Source organism: Microcebus murinus, chromosome 21 (assembly GCF_040939455.1).
Source record: "Microcebus murinus isolate Inina chromosome 21, M.murinus_Inina_mat1.0, whole genome shotgun sequence".
Classification (NCBI taxonomy): Eukaryota; Metazoa; Chordata; class Mammalia; order Primates; family Cheirogaleidae; genus Microcebus; species Microcebus murinus.
In genome coordinates this window covers 40,273,337-40,290,657 of record NC_134124.1, presented here as the reverse complement: position 1 = coordinate 40,290,657, position 17,321 = coordinate 40,273,337, and the positions used below count along the sequence as shown (strand labels likewise).

The 17,321-nt window shown below is 55.8% G+C and overlaps 1 protein-coding gene across 9 annotated transcripts in view; it reads left to right on the top strand.

Moving 5' to 3' along the window:
* The window catches only part of IQSEC1 (IQ motif and Sec7 domain ArfGEF 1), a 359,058-nt gene extending 342,744 nt beyond the window's left edge, over nt 1–16,314 (top strand). For 6 of the 9 annotated variants that reach the window (XM_075996351.1, XM_075996355.1, XM_012785206.3 and 3 more), the window contains 4 exons: nt 599–760; nt 1,555–1,728; nt 7,139–7,188; nt 8,393–12,008. In XM_075996351.1, coding sequence (XP_075852466.1) covers nt 599–760; nt 1,555–1,728; nt 7,139–7,188; nt 8,393–8,932 — 926 coding nt within the window. In that variant the 3' untranslated portion in view covers nt 8,933–12,008. Of the gene's footprint in view, nt 1–598; nt 761–1,554; nt 1,729–7,138; nt 7,189–8,392; nt 12,009–12,663 lie in introns of those variants that run through there. The other 3 variants (XM_075996352.1, XM_075996353.1, XM_075996354.1) reach the window with 3 other exon arrangements.
* The last annotated feature ends 1,007 nt before the right edge of the window (nt 16,315–17,321 follow it).

The window sequence follows — 17,321 nt, the reverse complement described above, 5'->3', positions numbered from 1 at the left end:
GTGGGGGCCTGTGGCCTTGCACGCTCTGGAGAGGCCTAGGGGTGGTGCTGACACGGAGTGTCCATGTCTTGAGCGGCAGGGGTCTCCCATCCTCTTGGGAGAGGCTGCCAACATCCGTGTGACCAGCTTTCCATCTGCTAAAAAGCGCCAGGAACCTACAGCCGGACCACCCAAAACACGGGCCCGAGGCCCTGGGCCTGGTGCTCTCTGCTGTGTTCCCTGTCCCCACTGGGACCGAGGAGCCACCCGCAGCAGCAGCCGCCCCTCCATGTGTGCCCTTGTCCTCACACGCCCATGAGGAGCCCGGGCTGCCTGCCCCGGCCGTCGCCCCACTTCCAGCCCTGTCCACCCACCCATAATCATCCAAGGCGATGGGTTAAGATGCCTGGCTGGGCTCAGAACACCTCCTCGGGCCTAGTCTGGGACTCGGCACCTGGCAGAGTGGCCAACGGGCTCGCAGGAAAGGGCTCCGTGACCTTCAGGTGGGGAGGAGGAGGGCCCTGGGGCCTTCCTCTCGGGCCTCTCACTGTTCTCTTGGCCAGGGAGGAGGCTGCAGGGAGCACCCTGAGACCTGTGCACCTCACTCTTCCCTTTGCAGACTACCCCAACGGCATCCGGCTCACATCCGCTGTCCCCGGCGCAGACATCAAAGTGTTAATAAACTTCAATGCCCCCAACCCTCAAGACCGGAAGAAATTCACCGATGACCTGCGGGAGTCCATCGCAGAAGTGCAGGAGATGGAGAAGCACAGGATAGAGTGTGAGTGCCAGGGCTCCCTGGCACGGGCTTGCCTCCCCTCTCCTGGCAGTGACAGTGGTCCAAGGCTGATGCCAGTGGCTCCTGAGCCCCCAGAGACATGATGTCCCCCAGTCTTCTCAGGCACTCCCCATGACCACGTGCCGGGGCTGCCTGCATGCCCAGGCCACAGGAGGCACAGGTAGGGCAGGTCGGAGTGGGAAGCCATGGCTGATAAGAGCCAGGGCTTCAGGGGCCCAGCCCTGTCCTGCCGGTCAGAGCACATTGCGTGTCCTGGGGTGCCCCCACCTAGTTTCCTGGCCATCCCAGGGACAGGAGCTTCCAGAGCTCTGGAGCTTGAGCACCTTGCACTTCAGCATGACTATTGGTCGCCTTCTGAATCAGGCGTAAGCAACTGATGGTGTCACAGCCAAAGCCGTGCCCTGGCTCCAGGTCTACTCCCTGGAGGCATGTGGGTATCCCCACCTCTGCACCCACGGTGGAAGGGCCTGGCTGACCCTTGCTCATCTCCCAGACCCAGGCAGGTCTTTGCCTCCCTGCCCAGCCCTGAGCCTGGGAGGTGACTGTCTCTCCTGCATATCACAGGCCCCTCCAGCTTCCCCACTGGGTTCTCCTTTCTGCTCCCTTTGTCCAGGGCAGCCGTCACAGCCACTCTTTCCCCAAAAGTACCCCTCCCCCATTCCAGGAAGATGGTGGCCTGGGCAGTGCTGGCCCTAAGCAGAAGGCTGCGCGGTCCCCGTCTCCCACCGCTCTAGGCTATGCCCCCCTCACCAGGCCCCTCACCCTCTCTGTTCCAGCGGAGCTCGAGAAGCAGAAGGGTGTCGTGAGGCCCAGCATGTCCCAGTGCTCCAGCCTCAAAAAGGAGCCGGGCAACGGGACGCTGAGCCGGGCCTGCCTGGACGACAGCTACGCAGGCGAGGGCCTCAAGCGCAGCGCCCTCAGCAGCTCCCTGAGGGACCTCTCGGAAGCGGGTAAGATGCGGCCTGGGGCGCCTTCCTAGCCCGCTGCATGCAGGGCCGGGTAGGGCGGCGCAGCCGGGCTGCGCTGCGGGCGGGAAGGGCCTGCGTGGGGCCGCCGCGCCAGGGCCGCACAGACGCTGCGCGGAGGGGCCGTCCCCAAACCACAGCGTGTGGCAGCACAGGAAGGGCCCCCCACAGGCAGAGGGGACAGGACCGAGCGTCGTCGAGGAGGAGGCACCCTACGCAAAGCAGCCAGGGAGGTCGCCTCCACTTTCCCTTTCTTGCGAGGGTTTTGTTTATTTGTTTGTTTATTTTCTGGAAGTCACTCGAACATGGAGCAAGCGCGCGGTGTGTCCCGTGTTCTGTGTGCTGCCGCGTCCCTGTGTTTTATGCTGATGAATGAAATGGAGTGAAGCCCTCTAACTGTCGGGAGCCCCTTCCCGCGACTGGCCTTGCTGTCTCCGCAGGGCCTCCCTCCGGCCCCAGGGCTGTCAGGGAAAGGCCCGTGGGCACTGGGGGCCTCGTGTCTGTTTCTGTGTGTGTTGGATTTGCTGGCCGCCCCGCCTCCGGGTCTCCAGGGTGGGCGCCTCATCTGGCGGAGCTTCTCCCGCAGCCTCCGGCGGGCTGCCCGCCCGCGCCAGTGCTGCTGCACCCCGCTTGGCCTGCCGGCGCTGCCTGGGGCCCAGCCCTGTCCCGCAGCTGGGCCGGCGCTCCAGGCTCCGGACTGAGAGCTCTGCCCACCCCAGGAGCCTGACATGCTTGTCAGTTGGAAAGACCCCGAAGCCAGGGATGGGCCCCGTCCTCAAGAGGCTGGCGGCTCCTCCGCCCTGCCCACACTGCTGCAGGCGCCGCCTGCCCAGGACTCCCACCCGGTGCCTGCCCGCCAGTAGCACTGCTCCTCGGCTCACTCAGTTCTGAGATCCTTTTTATTCTTTTTCTTTTTTAGTTGGATCTTCCCCTTTGCTTTTGTTTTGTCATTTTTTTTTCCATAGTAAAAAAAAATCAGAAATCCATTGCCAGTCTCCAGCATGGGGGTTTAACAGCCAGGGCTTCTCAACCTCGGCATGACTGCGTTGGGCCAAGTGAGCCCTTGCTGTGGGGCTGTCCTGGGCACAGCAGGAGGGCTGGCAGCTTCCCTGGCCTCTGCCACTGGATGCCAGTCATCCCTCCCCGGAATGGACAGTCGTCCATGGCTCTAGAAATTGCAAGGTGTCCCCTGGGGGGCAAGATCAGCCCTGGTTGAGAACCACTGGTTTTCCCAGTGGCCTTGTGAAATGCAGCTAACGTCACTCGACTGCTTTGGGCCTCTGCAGGGCGAGGCTCTGTTTGCGTTTGTGCAGTGTGGCAGGCCCTGCCCTGTCCCTTCCCTGGTGAAGCCCCTGGAGGGCTGGGACCTTGTCCAGCCCCTCTCAGGTAGCAGTGGCTCTGTTGGAACTGAGGCCCTCCTAGTCGGGCTTAGCAGTTGGCTACCCACTCTCTGCCAGAGCTTAGGGTCAGACAGAGCCACGTGGCCACGCCCACATCCACGTGCGGGGCGGAGCTTCAGGGCTGGCTGGCTGTGTGGGTGTTAATATTGCCATTGTTCCTTGGGGATTCCCAGCTAAGGAAGACTCTAGTGATTGAGTCCTCTCTGGGCCTGCAATTAAAAAAAAAAAAAGACCCAGGAACAGCTCCCAGAGGGCCCCTGTGCCAGGGTGATGTGAGGTGGGTGTTCAAGTCCAGGTGAGACACACGAGAGCTGGCACCCTCCTGGGAGGTGGTGGGCTGGGCACTGGGAGAAGCAGGGCTCCGAGTTCTGGACTGAGCAGGGCAGCGCGACGCCCACCCACTCGCCACGGGCCTCGCGCTGAGACTGAGCCTGCGACCCCGAGACACCGTGTCGAGAGGAAGCAGGCTGCCGGGGCTTCTCCCCAGTGGTCAGCAAGTCATCGCCCCTGCGCCAGCGGGCCCTGCGGGCAGCTGCCCAGATCTGCAACTGCACATCCACGCGGGAGAGCACACGCCACGGACACGGCCCCAGCCCGTGGAGACCCGCGATGTGGCCGTGGCTGGGGCCCTGGAGGAAGCCCATCCACAGACACCCCCGGGAGCCTCTGACATTCCGAGAGTTTGAGGAAGGGGGCTGGGCTCGGGCCCAGCTGCAGTGCGTCACCTGGTGTCTCTCGGCCACAGTCTTCCTTCAGCCGAGACTCCCATCCAGTGCCCATTCCAGCGGCTCAGGAGCCCTGCCGGCCTGAGAGCAAGGACTAAGGAAACAGGATGACCAGGCCTTAGTGCCTGCCCCCAGATCAGGCAGGTCACGGTGGACGCGTCCAGAGGCCTCTAGTGTCCTTCCTGTCCCTTCACGGCCAGGCTGGCCAGCACCGAGTCCCCATGGAGAGGACCAGGACCTGCCTACAGCAGTCACCCCTCAAGGAGACGCCTCTGACCTCCGACGTCCTGCTCCAGAGCAGCCCCATCTGTGAGGGTGGCGGCAGTGACAGGCTGGTGGTGGGTGGACGGAGCAGCCCCTGCTGCCGCGTGTAAGCAGCCTGGGCCCAGAAGGGCTGTGCTTGCTGTTGGGCCGGCCACATCACTCCCCAGCTGTGCCAAGTCCCACAGAGCTTGCAGTGCAGCGTCCTGACTCCTGTTGGACTGCATGAGCTCACTCCCCACTCTGCCTGCTCTCTGGCTGTCAGACTCTGGCACGTTACACCCATGGGCCTCAGTTTCCCCAGCTGCTGTGAGAAACAGTCAATGCCAGCATTCCTGGCTCAAACAGCCGACAGTGTGCGAAGCCGTCATTTCCATCATGGTCACCAAGCCAGGTCACCTGCCTGGCCTCCAGTGTTGCTGCGGGTCAAGGGACGAGGACCCTGGCTGGGGAGGAGAGCCCTGCCACGTGGCATCCTGTCATGACTCTGAGGAAGCAGCAATGGCTGTGAAGGACCATGCTGGGAGCCCTTCCAGAAAAATGGCTCCAGATGCCTCCAGGCAGCGCGTCACCAGGGTTGGCGAGGGCTGGGCTGGCACGAGGAGGGTGCTGACTGGGCCGGGGCTCACTCGAGGCCAGTGCAGGACTGGGGGCTGAAAACAGAACAAAAGGGGCGAGGGTGGGCACAGGTGGGGCCGTGTGGCTGCATGTGCGTGCACACGTGTGGCATAAGCCACTATTCTGGCATGTCCCTGTCAGCCCGTGTTTGAACAAGGGCTAGAGACTGCGTGTACACGTATGCGCAGGACATCTGCACGGGTCTGCCGTGGGCACGTGCTTGTAAGTGTGCCTGTGAGCACCAGGCTCTGCGACTCAGGGCAGAGAGAGACCCTGGGGTCGGCCTGCATCCCCTGCTGATCTGAGACGTTAAGAAGATGGATTTTAAGACACTCGGCATCACTCCAAGACAGCCAAGTCAAAGGACTCCTGCGTGTCAGTCCAAATTGGACAGAAGGAAGAGGGCTTTGTTCAACTCCAGGTGGGGGACACCATGTGGATGGCCACCCCCACAGCTGCAGGACACTGGCAGGGCAGGCCCTCTTCCTCTGCCCCTGGTTTTCAGTCAGTCGGTGGGATGCCCAGGCCTTAGAGGGGCCAAGCAGCTAATTTTAAAACCCCGAAGATGGCACCTGGCTCTCAGCATTCCCACATGGTGCCACAGTGTCCTGAGTGTCTGATGGCCATGGCCACAGTCCGTTTTGCAGATGCGGAAACTGAGGTAAAGAGGCTAAGCAGTGCCAGGCAGCCCACAGCCCAGCCAAAGAGCTCCTTCTGGGAGTCTGCTCTAACTCTGCTCCACATCCCTGGATCACAGGAAGGGAACGAAGGTCGGCCTCTCTCCTTGCACAGGAGGAAATGTGCCCCTTCTCTTGCCCCTGATTTGTGGTACGGCCCTGTCCCAAGAGCGACCTGAGGGTCATTTCACACAAGCCAGAGCCAAGCAAGGCCTTCTGCTGACCCAGACTCCCACCTGGACCTCAGGTGTGGGGGTGGCAGGCAGTGCAAAGTGGCTGGGCTCCCCGAGTCAGCATCTGTGCCCAGGACAGAAGCTGCATCCCAGGCACAGCCCAGCATGCTCAGATGACCACTGAGGCCCAAACCTACAGACACTGTCCTCACCCCCTGCTTGGCTGGCGGCCCTGCTCTGGTTTGAGGGGCAGCAGCTTTCACTCCAGAAGCTGTTCCGGCAGGCAGCACGGACCACGCGCGCGTTCTCTTCCTTCCTCCAGGGTCCTGGCCCGAGCCTGGCCCTGGGTGCAGCTCAGAAAGCAGCGTGGCCAAGTCGTCCAGCCCTAGAAGTGGGCAGGCAGGTCTAAGTGCGAAGCCCACTCTGCATGGGAATCAGGCCTCGGTGTCCTCTCTGTCATGGACACAGTGACGCCTGTAGGACTGACGTGTCCAGCATGGTGCTCAACTCAGCCAATGCTGCACAGGTGGAAGCTTAGAGAAAGTCAAGGCCAGTCTCTGTCCCTCTTCCCATCCTCACTCCCAGGGGCTGGCCAGAGCAGGCCCCTAAGGCTGGGCACACGTGCGTCCGGCCGTGTCCTGCAGAAAACCATGGATGAGTCTCCGAAGGGAATGTGGAGGCTAAGCTGGACCCTGGACATCGGAGCCAAGAGCAAGTCTTGACCTTGTTTTGAAAGAGCCAGCAGATATTGAGTGCTTGCTGTGTACCTTGCCCCAGGGACACAAGGAAGAGACCTCCTGCCTTAGGGAATGCTTTGTGGCCTCCTGGGTGGGTAGTGCCAGCAGAGAGGCCCTGGGCTGGGAGGAATTTTGCCCTTTGGACCCCAACCCTGTCTCCTGCCCTTGCCAGGGCACTGCACAAACCAAAATTCAGCCCCCAGAGGCACCCAGGAGGAAAAGGGGACATGAAGTTTAGTTTTGTCTTAACCATCAGTCCTGCCCTGCCAATGAAAGCAGGGGGAATATATATATGTGTGTATACATATATACATATATATATGGAATCCACTGGAAGACAGGGCCGCTGAGGACCAAGCACGCTGTGTGTGTTTGTGGCTGCTGCAGAGGCTGCCCTCGCCCCTTCTCCTGTTCTCCCGAGTTGGGGTGAACAGGCTGGAGCTGGAGGCGTCCGGCCCACCTGTACACACGCCCCAGCTCCGAGGCCCCTCCCACAGACTGCCGGTTCAGGAGAAGGCATATGAAGTTGGGCTGGTTTAAATTTTTGTTTATTTACTTATTTTTTGCTTTTTGAAAACTCCATTTTTTTAAATTCATTCCTGCACCGTTGCCGGCTTCCCCACCAAGCCCCTGCTCCGACCCCTCTCACCTGGCTGCTGCCGGCAGGTGGGCCTGGCACTCGCGCCTGTCCCCACAGCGGCGCAGGCTTCGCGGCAGTGGCGGCGGCGGCAGCGCAGCGCCAGGCAGGCAGCGCCCCAGGCCTCGTGTCCGTGTCTAACCTCTGGTATTGCATGTTCTGGGCAGGGAAGCGAGGGCGTCGCAGCAGTGCGGGATCGCTAGAGAGCAATGTGGAAGTAAGTAGGAAGCACCTCCGCCCGCTGGCTGTCGTGTGTCGCCCCCGTCCTTGGTTTACACCTCTTGTCTTTTTTTGCTCGTCCTTCCCCTACCGCACAGAGACGCAGACGCGCCCTCCCTGCCTGCCTGCCTCAGACCCGTGCATGCCAGCTTCTCCTCCGTGCCTAGAGCACCCATGCCTCTCGCCGCTTGTTTTGGGCTGAACAGTGGGGGGCGGTTATGGATTGTGTGTTTTAGTTTCAGCTTAACTCCTGTCCCCGGTGGTCTCTGAGCATGGTTAACCGTCCCCGCCTTTCTGGCATCCCCACCCCGGGTCCCTGCCCGGGCCACCCCTGCTCCCAGGCGGGCAGGCACCGGCCACCATGCGCCCACTCAGCCTTCACTCTTGCTGTTGGATGTCTGTGCCCCACTCCTGCCTTCTGTGCTCCGCCATCGCCATCGCTTCCTCCCTGGAGTGCCGACTGCAGTGAGGACACCGTGGAGTTGCTTAGATTGGGAGGAGGAGCATCTTGAGAGGAGGAAAATTCCAGTGTGGATTTCATGAGATTTCATTCATCCTCTGGCCATCTCTATATTAGTGTTCACATCTGAACCTCAGCTTGCAGATCTTTTTCTGTTTCCTTCTTTTCCCTTGTTTGGTTTGCAGTAGGTAGCGCAGTGAAACACCTAGGCAGCCCACACCCCCAGAGGACAGGGTTTCTGAGTCCCACCTGTCCCCGTCACCACCTCCCCAGAAACTTGGGGACCACATGGGCAGAGCACATGCCCTCGGTCCCGCTGCGAGGTCCCAGGGGAGCTCAGGGCAGGAGTTCAGCAGGAACCAGGTTCTGGCCCTGCGCCACTCACCACACTCGGCCCACAGACGCCCACCCTGTCGCTCTCTGAACCTCAGGCAGGGCGCCAGGCTCAAAGCGTTTGTCAGACGAGGGCGAAAGCCACACTGCCGGGGCGGGGCGGTTGAACAGAAAGGCGGCCCCTCCCCTGCCCTCACCCCACTTCCGCCAGGGCCAGTCGCCCCCAGCTGTGCCGACTGCCTGTGAGAGGAGGGGGCCCAGTCCAGCCGCCTCCAGCCCCGCCCTCTGGCCAGCAAGTTGAGCTAAGCCTTAGCAGTCAGTGGGTGAAGTTTTACCTTTAAAAAAAGATCATTCTGACATAAGTGCTTTAAGATCTTTTAATTTTGATTTCTATGAATTTCCTTTTTAGGGGTCCATCATTAGCAGTCCTCACATGCGCCGGAGAGCTACATCAACACGAGAGTGTCCATCTCGCCCACACCAGACTATGCCTAATTCATCCTCCCTCCTGGGCTCCTTATTTGGGAGTAGAAGAGGGAAGCCCCCTCCCCAGGCCCACCCACCCTCAGCTCCTCCCCCGCCACCCCCCCACCCGCCAGGCCTGCCCCACCTGCAGCACTCCTCCGGCGGCCACCACCTGGGGCCAGCAGAGGGCCCGCCGCAGGCCCAGGTGCATGGGCATCACACCCAGTACTGCCACGTGCCGCAGAACCCACCGCCCTACCACCACCACCACCACTACCACCCACCCCAGCACATCCAGCATGCACACCAGTACCACCACGGCCCCCACGGGGGGCACCCAGCCTACGGGGCCCACGTTCACGGCCACCCACCGCTGCCCTCCGCCCACGCAGGGCATGCAGTGCACCACCACGGGCAGCCACCTGCCCCGCCGCCCCCCACCAGCAGCAAGGCCAAACCCAGCGGCATCAGCACAATTGTGTAGACAGCCTGGATGGGGGCTCCCAGGCCCCCGAAACAGTTGCACACATACAGGGCATGCCCGGGGCCACCAGCCTCACACCAAACCCAGGGCGCTCGCATTGCCATCTGTCCCTCTGCCCCTCGCAGCCTGGACAGAACCCTGTGAGCCCACAGGGCACGTGTTCTGTGGAACAGAGCTCCAGATTTCACTTAGCACTGGCACCCTGGGCTCCGGTCACCTCTGTCCCAGGGGGGGTGGGCCTCAGCCACATCAGCCTTGAGATGGCGCCACCGGCCAAGTACATGTTGAACTGCATCCCCCACCCCAGCCCCCAGCTCTCTACTCCCTAACTTATACACAGATGAAAACCCAGCCTAGGAGAAGAAAGGAGATACAAAAATAACAGACAAAACAACCCCCCAAAACTTGCTGCATTATTGCTCTTTTATTGAATGGGCAAAAATTAAGTAGACCTGATATGGTTGATGAAAATACGTAAGTAAACTTTATATGATATAAATATATAAATATATAAATACATATATCTGCTGTACAGGCAGTGCTTGTGTGTGAAAGGCAGGCGTTGCAGTCCCAACATTAGCAATACTGACCTTACAAGGAGCTCCGCTTCCCGGAAAGGAAGATAGTCCCTTAGATGAGTGTGTGAGACAGTAGACCAACCCTTAAATGCTAGGAACAAACTCAGATACTTCCATATTTTCATACAAAGAAGAGAAGTCCCTCTAGGACTCGCTAAAGTCTTTACGCAATCATCACTAACTGTGCCAAGTAACATAGCATCTAACTGTTTAGAAAGTCCAATATTGCTTTGTATAAATCCTTATTTTATTAACAGAATACTATCATAAATAATCAGTATTATAACTGCTCTGTTATTTCAGGTAAGCAAATAGCTAAAATGCAGTAACCTACAGTAGCAACTCTGGACAACTAGGTACGATCTGGTTGTCTTAGGAGATTGGTCACACAGATTCTTAGACACTTTAATGGCTGCGATAACTGTGAACTCCATGATCCATGTTCCTTTTGTATGCGTGTGGCTTGATGCACACTCATTCAGAGTCCTGGGGTGCCCGTGCACAGCGGATGCTCATCTCAACATGACAGCAACCAGCTCTCATCTCGTGTCCCCAACACCATACCTTGCCATACGGTCTCAGGCCACAGCAGGCAGAAGCCCCCAGAGAGCCTCCATCAGGAACCACCCCAACCCGAGGCTGGTTCTAGTGTTTAGCAACCCAGGGCAGCATGTGTGTTTCCCATTTTGTTTTCTGAGTGGTAGCAGTGATCGTTGTAATTCCATGTAGCCATGTGCTAGCAGAACCCCTGTGTCATCTCCGTGGCCCATGTGACCCCGGCCGACAAGTGCCCAGCCCCCGCCAGGCAGAGCCCCTGCTGCCTCCTCATGGTCCAGTGAGCTGCCGGGGCATCACGTGACTCAGCTGTGCTCTTGTCGCTTCTGTGTTGTGATGACACCATGCGCTCCCTGGGGCCAGACGCTGCACGAGTCCGGTCTGTGCCTGAGTCACCCATGGGCTGTACTTTGTAGTTTCAGCCTTTCGAGCCACTGCAGCCGCCAGTGCTTTGCTCCTAAGCCGTGGGACCGGAGGACTGCCCCATGGCCCCCGCCCAGGCAGAGAGCCCTTTCAGAAAGGGCGAAGCTAGAGCCTCACTCTGCGGGCCGCACTCAGTGGACAGCGTGGTGAGCCCTGGCTGGATGGCAGGAAGAGAGGGGCTCACTCTGGCTGTGTCGCCCAGGCTGGCCGGGGTTTGCTGCTGGCCCTCCTCACACCCTCACCTTGGCCATGTCATTGAGCTCACCGTACCAGCAAATCTGCAAACCGAGCACTTTGTTAATCTCTGCAGAAAGCAAATACAGCAACCTAGAGTTTAGCCTTTTTAAAGATAAGTGTGACTTTAACCTGCCCACTCTTGTCCTCTCATCGGTGTGGCATTTCTTTCTTGGCATTTGCTCAGGAAGAAAAAGGACGAGTGTGTCTGGGTCAGGCTGGGCTGGTGAGGGTGCTCTGCTGTCACCAACTCTGGGCTCTGGTTTTCCTTAAGGGCCAGGCTCCCAAGGCACTCTCTGTCTTGCGGTTTCCAAGGATGTTGTTCTGACTCGGAAAAGCTGGATTGTACTGCATGTCATCCGGTGTCAGTCGTGCGAGGCTGCACTCTGTATTGTACCTTTACAAAGTATATCAGTGTGACTGTTGACAAATAGTTGAAGTAAAGTGGTAACATATTGAGTATGTCGGCTTTTCTTCACCCTCCTCTGTACCAAGAGTTGCACTGTGACCTTAGGTTGTTCCAGAAAAGATACGGACCATGTGGTACAGAATTGCTCTTTCTGCAGGGGTGTCACTGACAAACAGAACTCAACAAAAAGAATAAACAGTAATCCCGGAACAGGGGCTTTCTCTGCGTCCCTCTCCACGGCTGTCCTGTGAGCTCCCAGGTGCCAGCCCTGTCCCCAGTGTGTCCTGCCGCAGTGCTGGGCAGCAGGGCTGCACCTAGTGCAAGGGGCTTCTAGAACACTCAGCTCCTCTCTGGGGTTCCAACTTTATTTGGCGTGTGGGTTCAGGCCAACAAGGTTTCATCCTTCCAGGTGTTTTATTTGCAGGCTATCAGAAGTGCTTACAGAGGTACACAGTTGGGTGCAGGAGGCTGGAGTCATGGTGCCCACATCTTGTCTAGGAAGCAAAAGCCCCTAGTGAGCTGGTGTCCCCGTGTGTCTTTCATGGGACTGTCCTCTATAGATCCCCACTTGTCACAGAGCCATAGCTTCGGGACCCTGTCCTCATGTCCTCCGAGAGGGGAGGCAGAAAGAGCTGAGGGCCCCCGGGTGTCTGCCTCACCCTTTCTCACTGTCGGGACACCCTTGGGGCATCTTTCTCAAGTCGCACAAACTATTGCAGTTACATACAGAATTGCTGACAGCAGGAGACCCTTAGGGGAGGCAGCTGGTATGTGACAAGTCTTTTCTGGGACAACAAATCAAATTATGTATTTGTATTTTTTTAAGTTTATGAATGAACTGTATAACAATGTAAAAATAAAGTTCATCCTAATATGATGCACACATCTTGCTTAAAAATGTCTCAGCACCCAGCGTAGAGTGATCTTTCGGCCACATGCTGCATGCAGCACGAGCCTCTTGTGTTTTTAACAATGAGCTGAAAAGAGCAGATTTTTAAGCCCGACACTAGGTGTTGGTTCAGCGCTCCATAGGAAGCTCTGTCCCCACAGGTAAGCATGCACCTTAGTTTTCCTTGTGAAATATCATCACCCTTCCTGCCTAAAAGAATGAGTAAGTTTGTAAGTATTTTATTTAACCACAATAGTCACGGCAGCATTGCAAATTAATTGAAGTGGGGATGGTGAACACGGGACAGGCAAGGGGCGGAGCCTGCCCTCCACGTGGAGACAGCGTGCACACCCGGGCCACTCCTGTCTGCAGTCACACTGAGGCAGCATGGAGCATGCGTCCCCTCTTGGGTGCTGCCATTCACCTCCCAGGATGTTTTAAGCAACTAGAGTCAGGTTTTGAATGCAAACAGCTCACAGGCTCCCGAGGAGCCGGCGCCCGCTGTGCAACGGAGGAAGAGTGCTTTGTTCTCTGCGCTCCGGCTGTGAGCAGTAACAGACTATGGATGTAAGCCATGGCTGTGATCTTGTGGAGAAATCAAATAAACCCTTTGAAACTCTCGGATTCTTACTCTTTCTGAAAGGTCACGTTGCCCTGCTGGCGAGACACAGCTCTCCTGCTGACACGTTGACGCGTTCCTTGTGGCTTTGAGGACGCCGATAGGAGATTAAAGATAAAGCGACACATCACAACTTAGCAACTGACAGAGTATTCCAAAGGTATTTATAATTTCTCACAACTTCCAACAGATTTGGGTCCTCACGGAGTTGGAGGACACCTCTCCCACGATGTGCTGAGGCAGCTCGGAGTGACTCAGGGAAGGAAAAGCAAGCCGGTCCCCGCTGGCCCGGTCTGTAGGCTGAAAAGAGGCGATCCTGAGGCCAGGGCTGCCCGTTTTCCCGCGTCGGCCTGCGAGACGTGACGTACAAAAGCCACGAAGGCGCCCGCTGCTCCTGGAAGGAGGGGCCTGTGAGAACGTGGCTGGCTTGCCCCGAGTCCTTTCCTGGCCAGATTCGGTTCCCGAGAACCCCATCTTAAGTTTCAGCACATGTTATGAAATGAATTAAAACTGGTAGATATAATTTGTAGAAGATGAAAAAGCTCAGTTGTGGTGCCCAAACCCGGCTGTGGTGCGCCCTTCGTGCGGAAGCGGCTGACTGAGGGGGAGTCGGACTGCTGTCTCCCCCGGCACTCGCAGCCAGGGGCCTGCGGTTTCAGGGAACACGCGCTGCTTGTGCTTGGCATGACTCCTGTCTCTGCGGCTGGGTGTCCGTCCTTTGTACAGGCCATCGGGACCTCCTCAAGAGAGCGACGCTGGCTAAGAAAAGTGCCCAGAAACACCCAGGCGTGTTTCCGGGCTCACTCTGGCGACACGCTCCCTGCCACGTGCTGCGGGTGGCGGCCAGCTTCTCAGCCAGTGCTTCAGAGTGTGGCTGTCCCTTCCCTGAGGCTGTGCGCCCCCCGAGGGGCAAGAACTGTGCCCAACCTGCCTCTGCGTGTCCAGTCTGGCCCAGCACTGAGCTTGTCAAAATGCATGTGAAAACGAACTGATGGCTGGAAGGGGCAGGGAGGCTGGATCGCAACCAAACCAATGGCCGATCACAGAGTGTGTAGATCACCATCATCCTGCTCATCAAAACTGTACGCAACTTGGTTGCTCAGCCCCTGCTACCCATGACATCCACAAGTTTGGGAGACACCTGGCAGAGCCAGACTCAGAACATGGTCCATGCTCGCCAACCAGTCCTTCCCTCCGTGCCACTGCACCCAGGACACGCTCAGTCCTCCCTCCACAGGCCCTCAGCAGATGACACATGGTTCAAGCTTCCTTCTTGAAACAGTATTTCCTTGGCAACTCTTGCTCTCTGGAGACTCCCTAGTCACCTTTTTTGTAGGCCAGCCCTCCCCCACGGAGCTCGTGCATGGTGCTGAGAGGAGCCAGCCTAACCCTCTACCTCCTTCGCCTTCTCCCAAGGCAATGTCCTACAGACCACGGCTCAGTGTCCCTTCTCCATGGCCCTGGCTTCCACACTTGGGTGTCCAGCTCAGACCATGTTCCCTTGGCATTTTCTTTTCTTTTCTTTTCTTTTCTTTTTTTTTTTTGAGACAGTCTCACTTTGTGGCCCAGGCTAGAGTGAGTGCCGTGGTGTCAGCCTAGCTCACAGCAACCTCACACTCCTGGGCTCAAGCAATCCTATGGCCTCAGCCTCCCGAGTAGCTGGGACTACAGGCATGCGCCACCATGCCCGGCTAATTTTTTTCTATATATATTAGTTGGCCAATTAATTTCTTTCTGTTTATAGTAGAGACGGGGGGTTCACTCTTGCTCAGCCTGGTTTCGAACTCCTGACCTCGAGCAATCCACCCACCTCGGCCTCCCAGAGTGCTAGAATTACAGGCGTGAGCCACCAAGCCCGGCCCCCTTGGCATTTTCAACAGCACTTCAAACTTTTATCTCCATGACCAAATTCTTTTTTTCTTTTTTTGGTGCCATTCTCAGATCATGATCACACAGCCACAGAGAGGAGAACAGATCCTGTCCTGTGTTCCCTGTATTGGCAAATGGCATCACCAGTGAGTTGTTCAAACCCAAACTTGGGGTTGTTGAGGTACCCCACAAGCATTAGATAAAGGTGCTGTTGTCAAGGCAACCTCCGTGATGGTTAATACTAGGAGTCAGCTTGCCTGGGCTAAGAGATGCCCAGAAGCTGGTAAAACATGACTTCTGGTGGCTCTGGGAGAGATGCATTCATTACACATGAATTGTAGACTGTCTGAGATCACCCTCACCAACGGGAATGGGCCTCCTCCAGTCTGCTGACAGTTGGGATGGAACAAAGTTGGAGGGAGGGTGAATTCATTCTGCTTGACCTGGACATGAGAACTTGACCCGGGCATGAGAACTCCAGGTTCTTGTGCCTTTGGACTCTATGTCTCAGACCACTGGACTGCAGGTACTCAGGCCTTTGGCCTAGGACAGAGAGTTACACCATCAGCTTTTCTGATCCACAGGCCTTGGGCTTGGACTGGACCGCACCACTGGCTCCCCAGGTCTCCACCTTGCAGCTGGCACACCTGGGCTGCCAGGCTCCACAGTGGTGTGAGCCAGTTCCCATAGCAAGTCTGTCCCCTCGTGTGTGTGTGTGTGTGTATGTGTGTGCTATTTGTTACGTACTCTGGTGAACCCTGACTAATACAGGTCTAGGACAGAAATAAAACCTTCCTAAATACAGAAAAATAAATATAAAAAACAAAGCAAAGACAGGGGTGGAACGGACCACAAATCTCAGAGTGAAAGGTACATAAGTATATATAACACACACAATAAATTTGCAACATCAAACAATATTACAGAATGAATAACATACCAGTTCTATCAATAAATGTAAATGTGTTTAATTCCCTTATTAAAAGAAAATAGCTTAAGATTGGCTCATGAATTCTAATTCTGTGTGACAACCCCAAACTCAGTGGCATTAAACCACCATTTATTTCTCAGTCCTGCCTCTGCACATAGATAGGTCTCAGCTGGTCTAAACTAGGGTTAGCCTGAGCCACAGGGGGCTTAGATCTGCTCCACCTGTCTCTCATCCTCCTGTCCCCATGTGGAGGCATGTCCCAGTCATGGCAAAAGGCTGCAGCGAAGGAGGTGAGCCTGTCCTGCAAGCACACCGCACAACTTCGCTTGTGCTGTGCACACCACAAACACCCCGCTGACTAAATCGGTCCACACCCAGCCCAAGTGTCCCCTGCCTTGGAGGAAGTCATGGCTAGCGTTCTATACTCTAGTACTGTATTCAGTCTACTCTAGATCACAAGGCAAAAGCCAGCCAACTCTATGTCAACAGACCACAGGCACACTTCAGACAAAAGTTCAAAAAAGGCTAACCATAAAGAGATGGGCGGATGTGTACAAGTATGTGAACCCCAACGTGGGGTCGGGGAGTTACAATCTTGATGTCTGACAAGGTGGAAATCATCCTTAAAAACAACATGCAAAATAAAGTGACTTGATAATGCTAAAAGCTATAATTCCCAATGAAGACATTATGAGAATATCTATGCACCACATAAGACAGCAGCAGTTGTCAAAAAGCAAAAACTGCCCGGGCGCAGTGGCTCACGCCTGTAATCCTAGCACTCTGGGAGGCTGAGGCCAGAGGATTGCTTGAGCTCAGGAGTTTGAGACCAGCCTAAGCAAGAGCAAGACCCATCTCCACTAAAAATAGAAAAACTAACTTGGCTTTCTGGCACATGCCTGTAGTCCCAGCTACTTGGCAGGCTGAGGCAAGAGAATTGCTTGAGCCAGGAGAATTTGAGGTTGCTGTGAGCTACGATGATGCCACTTCACTCTAGCCTGGGTGACAGAGCAAGACCCTGTCTCAAAAACAAAGAAAAAACTATAGGAGATGCAAGAAGAAATAACATATTTGTAACAGGTTGAACATGCCACTCTGAATCCAAGACAGGTTAAAAGGGCCAGAATCCAACATGAAATGACATAGAAACCCTCAGTCTCTTATAGATATAATACCAAACTGTGCTCCAGTAACAGAGAACACTTTTTCAAACACACATGGAACATTTATGAAACCTGGCCGCTTATTAGGCACAAAGTAAACATCAGTAAATTATATAAGGCCGAGATAATCCAAATATATATTCTAATCACAATACAGTAAAACTAACAATTGAAAAATCAAAAAATCTTTTCCGGCCAGGCGCGGTGGCTCACGCCTGTAATCCTAGCACTGTGGGAGGCTGAGGCGGGAGGGTCACTCAAGGTCAGGAGTTCAAAACCAGCCTGAGCCAGAATGAGACTCCCCACCTCTACTAAAAATAGAAATTAATTGCCCAACTAAAAATATATAGAAAAAATTAGCCTGGCATGGTGGCACATGCCTGTAGTCCCAGCTACTCGGGAGGCTGAAGCAGGAGGATCGCTTGAGCCCAGAAGTTTGAGGTTGCTGCGAGCTAGGCTGATACCACAGCACTCTAGCCTGGGCAACACAGTGAGACTCTGTCTCAAAAAATAAAATAAAATAATTAAAAAAAAATCCTTTTCTACTGGAAATGTTATTAACTCTCTATTAAATTACTCTTGTGCCAAAAGACAAACTAAAACTATAGAATTTGTTTTAAAATTATAACACCTCTTACCAGAATCCATGATACAATTAAAGCAATGATGCCAAGAAAATTCTGTCAAAAATGAAAGAATGAAAAGAAACACCGAACTCA